This window comes from Chinchilla lanigera, unplaced genomic scaffold (assembly GCF_000276665.1).
Source record: "Chinchilla lanigera isolate Chin_1 unplaced genomic scaffold, ChiLan1.0 scaffold00131, whole genome shotgun sequence".
Classification (NCBI taxonomy): Eukaryota; Metazoa; Chordata; class Mammalia; order Rodentia; family Chinchillidae; genus Chinchilla; species Chinchilla lanigera.
Window position 1 is genome coordinate 516,006 of NW_004955532.1, and position 7,239 is coordinate 523,244.

The 7,239-nt window shown below is 49.2% G+C and overlaps 1 protein-coding gene across 2 annotated transcripts in view; it reads left to right on the forward strand.

Annotated features, from left to right (window-relative positions):
* The first annotated feature begins 766 nt into the window (after positions 1-766).
* Positions 767-7,239, forward strand: part of Atrip (ATR interacting protein) — a 17,003-nt gene continuing 10,530 nt past the window's right edge. For both annotated transcript variants that reach the window (XM_005410152.2, XM_013507609.1), the window contains exons 1-3: positions 767-1,112; positions 3,713-3,843; positions 5,005-5,175. In XM_005410152.2, coding sequence (XP_005410209.1) covers positions 866-1,112; positions 3,713-3,843; positions 5,005-5,175 — 549 coding nt within the window. In that variant the 5' untranslated portion in view covers positions 767-865. The remainder of the gene's footprint in view (positions 1,113-3,712; positions 3,844-5,004; positions 5,176-7,239) is intronic.

The following is a 7,239-nucleotide window of genomic DNA, read 5'->3' on the forward strand; positions in this document are numbered from 1 at the left end:
TTTTGGTTTTTCTCTGGTACCGGGAACCGAACTCACGACCTTGCGCTTGCCAGGCAGGCGCTTTGCCGCTGAGCTAAATCCCCAGCCCCAATAACACTGATCTATATTTGCCTATCAAATTGGCAGTATATTTTTATGGGTTTTTTGTTTGTTTGTTTGTTTGTTTTTCTCTGGTACCGGGAATCGAACTCACAACCTTGCACTTGCCAGGCAGGCTCTGTGCCGCTGAGCTAAATCCCCAGCCGAAGGGAGCCTCCTTTGACCTCCTAAGCCTCACTCTGCCTCTCCACAATCAGCGCGTGGGACAAAAAACTCCCACCCTCAGCGGGATGAGTGCAGGACTGTCAGCCCCTTCCCACACGGGCACGCGCTCTCAGATCACTCTCCCTGGACACATACATACATTTGAAAAGTTCACTATTCCGGAAGACGCCTGCTGACTTCTGTCCATTCGTACACCTCCCGCCTAAAAGAATCTCCGGGTGTGTGACAGGTGGGTTTGGCGGGAAGACAGTACCCGACCCGGGACGGTTCGAGCGCACAAGCGATAATGCCAGGACGAACTGCTCCCGTGCAGCTTTATAGTCCGGGGTGCCAGGGAAGGGGCGAAGAGCCCAGCGCTCAGAGAAGCAGACACACAGCCCACACGCGCCCTCCAGGAGCGGAGTCCTAACAGCGTTAGGGAAGCGGAAGGCCGAGCGCGGCGACGCGCTCCGAAGTACGTCATTTCCCCGCGCCCTGTCCCTGGCGGCTGATTGGCCCGCAGGCAGCGGGGCGGGGCCCTGGTGGGTGAGGCGAGCTGCGGCGCGCGGGCGGTTGGGCGGGCTCCGGCCTCGCGCCCACCTGCTTGGGGCCCACGGGCGGCATGGCCGGGACCCCCGCGCCGGGCAGCAGGAGGTGGAGCGGGCCACCGACGCGCCAGCCTGGCCCGCCGCCCGTCACCGGCCACCCTCCGAGCAAGCGGGCCCGGGGCTTTCCCGCGGCCGTCCCCCTGGACCCCGAAGACCCGTTCGGCGCGCACGGGGAGCTCACGGCCGACGACCTGGAGGAGCTGGACATCCTGGCGTCCCAAGCCCTGAGCCAGTGCCCGCCCGCGCCGCGGGACCTGTCCAGTGAGTGCTGCGGGCCCTGTGCGGGCGGGCGGCGCAGACCCCGCCGGTGCCCCCGCGGGTGGAGGCTCCGGGACCCCGGCCGGCTGTGCCCGGGGTCTGGGGCAGTTGTGTTCCTAAAGGTCCTGCGATTGGAGCGAGAAATGTATCCGGGATGGCAGACCGCCGATTTCAAATCTGTGTGGCCAGATTGGCTTTTTACTTTACGTTTTCAAGTTTAGGCCGCTCGGCTCCTGGTTCTAAGCAGAGATCCTTGTACCGCGACTGCCGCCCCGCGCCAGAACCACCACCCTGCACGGGAGAGGCTTTCTGTGCAGTCCAGGGTACCCCTCAGAACATAAGGGCCTGACAGAGGCAAAAGATGAGAGCTTTGTTTTAATACAGCCAGTAACGTAGCAAGTGCCCAAAGGTTAGGAGCTGCAGCAGATCTATAGGGCAGTGAGCAAAATGCAAAAACCTTTCCTTCGTGGAATTTAACATTCTAGTCGGAGAATGAGTGAAATCTGAAGGTCACCTTGAATCTGTACCTGGCAGGTAAGGCCTCTTAAATGCAACAAGAGCATTACCTGGAAGCCTAGACCTCTAGCATCTCCAGCTTGGAGCCAGCAAAGCAGATACTATTCAACACTCACTGATGACTAGATGGTCTGTGTGACAGTGACTTGCATGACTCTCCATCCAGTAGCACGAAGTGACTCCTTCCCCATCCTTGACTCTTCCGGTATCTAATTCCTTTCTAAATCTTATCATCAACTTTACCTTCCTAGTCCATCTCTAGAATCCATCCTTTTCATGTTTCTACCAACATCCTGAGCTATGTGGCTGTGGCTCCATTCCAGGACAAGTATCTGCTAAATTGGCTCAGCTCCTCTAGTCTTGTCTGCCTACAAGTCGAACTTAATGCTACACCCAGAGTGATCTTTTCAGAACTCCAATCCAGCCGTATCTCACTCAGTATGCATGAACATTCATGTTGAAAGCACTGTAAGAATAGCTTCTCACTACTTCTAGTGTAGAGACCAAATTCTTTTTCTTTCTTTTTTGGTTGAGACTGGGTCTCACTATGTAGTTCAGGGTCGGCTTGAACTCACTGTACTGTGTAGCCCAGGGTGGCCTCAAACTCACAGCAATCCTCCTGCCTCAGCCTCCTAAATGCTGGGATTATAGCTGTGTACATCAAGCTTGGCTTAGAGACCAAATCTTTATTGTAGCCTGCAAAACCTGACAAATAAAGTCCTCTGGCACTTTCTCACTTTCATTCTCTGGGTTCTAGCCACCCTAACCTTCTTTCATTTCTTGAATTTTCCTACATCCTTACAGTACAAGAACTCTGCACATTGCTGTGTTAAATGTTCTTGCTACCCGTTGCCTATTCATCTGGTTTATCCCTGCGTACCCTTCAGCTCTTGGCCCAGTCAAGGCTTTCTTAGGGAAATGTTCCGATCATTGCACTTGGGTTGGGTCACGTTTTTGTAGCTATTCATGTATTTGACCTCTGCAGCTCTTATCACAATTATGATCTCCCCAGAGAGTGACCCCAGGGCCTTTGCACTGAGCTGCATCACCGAACCTTTTTACTTTTTTTTTTTTTCCTTTTTGTCTTTTTGAGACAGGGTCTCACTACACAGTTCAGGCTGGCCTTGAACTCATTTTGTAGCCCAGGATGGCCTGGAACTCACAACGATCCCTCCCCAGTGCTGGGATTATAGGCATGTGTGTACCACCACACCCAGCTCTTTTTACTTTTTATTTGAGACAGGATCTCAGTAAGTTCCCCAGGCTGGGTTCAAACTTAGAATCCTTCTGCTTCATTCTCCTAGAGTGCTGGAGTTAGAGGTGTGTGACACCATGCCTGGTTCACAATTGCATTTATATTTATTTATGTGATTATTTGTTGAATGTCCTGTAAGCTTCCTGAGTTTTAGAATTGTATCCATTTTGTTCACCCTTATATCTTTAGATACTAACACCGTGCCTGGTATATTGTAGGTGCGCAGTACATGTTGTTGAATAATAGTATAGTCCTGGCTAGTGAGATGTCCACAGTACCTTTCAGCCTTTTATTTTTTAAGTGAGGGTCATATTATGTAGTCCAGGCCAGCCTTGAACTTGCTATGTAGCCCAGGCTGTCCTCAAATTTGAGATCCTTCTGCCTCAACCTCCTGAGTGCTGGGATTACAGGTGAGCACAATCGTACCTGGCTCTTTCAGCCTTTAGTTGAAACTTAAAATTGAGTAAGGAGTGAGGAGAGGATTGTAGCATCTGTGATTTCATAAGGATTGTTTATGAGTTTACATCATGTTCTTAGGTTGGAAAATACCAATGATTTCACTAGATCGTTCTCAGCTTTCAAGAGTGATTCACGCTGGGCATGGTGGGACATACCTGTGACCTCAGCAACTCAGGAAGATCACAAGTTCGAGGCCAGGCTGGGCAACCTAGGGAGACCCTGTCCCAAAATAAAATGTAGCTTTTGGTAAACAGGCCCTGGTTTGATCTACAGTAACACATACGAGCACATAATAGTGATTCATTTCTGCATTTTCTGGCAACAGTGAGGAAATCTTGGGTCCTAAAATGTACATGGGAATTGTTTTATACAGCTGTTCATAAGGTCCGCAGATTAGATGGGATGTCAAGTAGTCCTGCAGGGAAGAACAGAGAACATGCTCCAGCTAAAGATAACTTCGAACTGGAAGTACTTCAAACACAATACAAAGAACTTAAGGAAAAGGTAAGTAGCCTCACTCCTGGGGTTTCTGTTGCTGCTGTTTGTGTTTGACGCTGAGGGTTGAAAGGGCCTTGTGTGTGCTAAGCACGTGTTTACCACTGAGCTGCACTCCCTGATTTAGCTATTAGACATTGTACAGTAAAGTATATCAGAGTTTTAAAATTAAACATCTCGGTTTTGTTCCTGTGAAATGAGAGGTTAGAGAAAGAAAGCCAGAAAATATAGACTAAAAGAAAAAATGTGAGATTCCTAACAGCAAGACAAGAAATACTGTACACCAGATCCCAGGGGAAAAATAAAAACTGTTAAAGCACTGAGATGAGTTTACAGCGTATATCTCTATATGAAGAACAGTTAGTTTACAGCGTATATTGCTATATGAAGATACAGCATATATCTCTATAACAGTTGCTATTTTATTAGCAGCTTTAGTATGACTGCAGTGGGAAGCAGAAACACCAAAACAGCACCCAGGATTTGGAGGCAGGTTTATTTAGGTCGACAGGCACTAATCAGGATCATTCCCAGAATATCAGACCCCGATCTCTGGTGGTCCAGGGCTTTTATATGCTGCACAGGCAGGAGGTCCGAAGGTGAGCCTTAACAGCCTGGCAGTTCTTCTGATTGGCTAGCAGGATGAGGTCATCAGTTACCAGGGTAGATCAGTGGTCATCAGTTCATGAAGCGTGGTACAATGGTACAGTCAGGCATCCTGTGTGTTCGGTTACACTCTGTGGTCACAGGGGTCAAGAGAGTAATTACAAAGCCATGAAGCAGTTACAGAGCTCGGCAGCTTCAAAAGAGCAAAGTTTTTAAAAGAATAACTTCTCTTGTACAATTTTTCCCTTTCATGACCATATGTCAGTCCCTAAGAAAACCAGGGACAAAATATGGAATTCCAGTTCCCTGGGGTGTGACCAGGGTTGTTAAATGCCTTTTAAAGCCTAAAGAATCCACATGTGACCCAAAAGTGGAAGGAAGACTATTAGGGAGGAGGACGGGGACTGTGGAGTGGGGTAGAGGGAGAGTGATCAGAGTTCAGATCCGCACGTACGAGGTGAAACCTCATCAGTATAAACGGTGTGCCCTGCAGACAGTCTGCATGAGTGACAAGTATGTCCCCAACCTGTGCTTACTGACTGTCCTTTAATTTGGGGTCTACAGCTGAAGGCGATGGAAGAAGAGATCCTTATTAAGAATGGAGAAATTAAAATCTTGCGGGACTCACTGCATCAGTCAGAGTCCATTCTGGAGGAACAGAAAAGATCGCATTTCCTTCTTGAGCAAGAGAAAACCCAAGCACTCAGTGACAAAGAAAAGGAGTTCTCCAGAAAGGTGACTCGGAGCACTTACTTTGTGTATGATGGGCAGCAGCTTTGTCTGCTTCCTGACTTACTTCCTTCCTTCCTTCACTTATTTTAGTACTGAAGATTGAACCCAGAGCTTTCACACCAAGCTACATCCCCAGCACATTTTTCATTTTGAGACAGAGTCTTGCTGAGTTACCCAGGCTGGACTCCAAACTTGAGATCCTCCTGCCTCAGCCTCCCAGAGTGCTAGGATTAGTCATGTGCCATCACATCTAGCTACTGATTGCTTTTAGAATGAGTGACACAGTGTTGGCTGTAAATCTTCCGGGGAGTTCTCAGCAGCTGTTCGTCTTAAATACTTTCTGCTCTTAGTAAATTGTCACACTTTTCTTCCAGAGTCTGCATGTGGTTTGGAAAAGGAATTAGATGAAACACTGCATCACTGTAGTCGCTAGTACTGGCAAGGGTAAATCACTAGAAACAGGCTTAAATTCAGCTGCTTTACTTTTTTATTTTTTTAATTCTTCTGTCTTTTGGGGACAGCGTCTTGCAAATTCGGGCCCTTTTGGTAGTTGCAGAACTTAGTTGACCTGGATTAGGCCAAAAGGAAACACAGTGACAGTCTAGGGACATGGGCGTGTGTGAGGGCCCTGGTGACTTAGACCTGACCGGGACACATTGATTTCCTGTGCTATAGGCAGGGTCTGTCCCTGTGGGTTTGGATGGATCTCCCCCAGGAGAAGTTCCTGGACTCATATTCATAACTCCAAAGCACAGGTAAGACTTGGCTTCCTGTCTCAAGTTTGAACGTCTGAGGAAGGCACTGATTGGTCTGCTGTGAGTGAGGTGTCTGTCCCTGGACTAGCTGCTGTCCAATGAGAGCCCGCATTTGAATCCCATGTTCAGAGGTAGGGAAGTGATTGTTTCTCAGGGAAAGGGAAATCCTGTTCTAGGAAGAAAAACAGTGAGTATCTAGTACATACCACCACTTCCCTCAGTACCTCCTGCGGGGGTGTGTGTGAGAGAGAGAGAGAGAAGAGAGAGGTTGGAGACTGAAGCCAGGCCGCACACATGTTGGCACACACTTCCACTGAGCTACGTCCCCAGCCAAACTTCACAAACTTTACATGTTCTGTGCACTTACCTGTGCCCAGCACTAACTCTAGCCGTTGACTGTCCATATGAATGGTGAAGAGCTGGGTACGGGGGTGCATACCTGTAATCGCAGGGCTGGGGAGGCTGAGGCAGGACCACCACACGTGCAAGGCCAGCCTGGACTACCTAGCGATTTTGAGGCAGCCTGAACTATAGTGCAGCACCCTGTTTCAGAAAACCAAAAGAAAAGCCGGCGTGACACACTTGTAACCCTCAGCCTTCCTCAGAGGGGGGAGGGTTGCCACGATGGCAATGCCAGCCTGGGCTGGCTGGTCAGACCCTGGTTCAAACAACAAACAAAGCCCGGCATCATGGCGCACGCCTGTATTCCCAGCACTCGGGCGGCGGAGGCAGGTTACAAGATGGGTTCGGGTCCAGCCTGAACTGCATAGCAAAACCCTGTCTCAAAACGCAAAAAATAAAAAATGAAAGAAAGGATGAACGATGAAGGAAGAACAAGGAATTTGCACTTATCCAAACCAGAGTTTGAGTCCAGGCTTCAGGGGGGACCAAGGGATAATGACTGAAGCAGCGTGACTGACTTCGCCCAGCCGTCCCAGAGAATGACAGAAAGGCTGTGAGGAGGCCCAGACCGTCCTGCGTTCACTGTGCCAGGTGCTGCGTCTGGTACAGTGATGGCAGTTACCGGCCAGCTGCAGAGCCTGGGACCCAGAACGGCAGGCCTTCCTGTATGTGCACAAGGCTTTGGTGATCGTCAAATGCTCTGCCCAAGCTTTCAAGAAGACCTAGAATTGTGCACCACTACACTGATTAAAAGATCAACAACCAGGCATCGTAGTGCACACCTGTAGTCCCAGCTACTCAGTGGGCTGAGGCAGGAGAGCTAAGGCACAAATTCAGGATCAGCCTGGGCTACATGGTGAGACTCTATCTCAAAAAAAGAGAAAAGAAGTTACTATTGAGATTTGGCAGT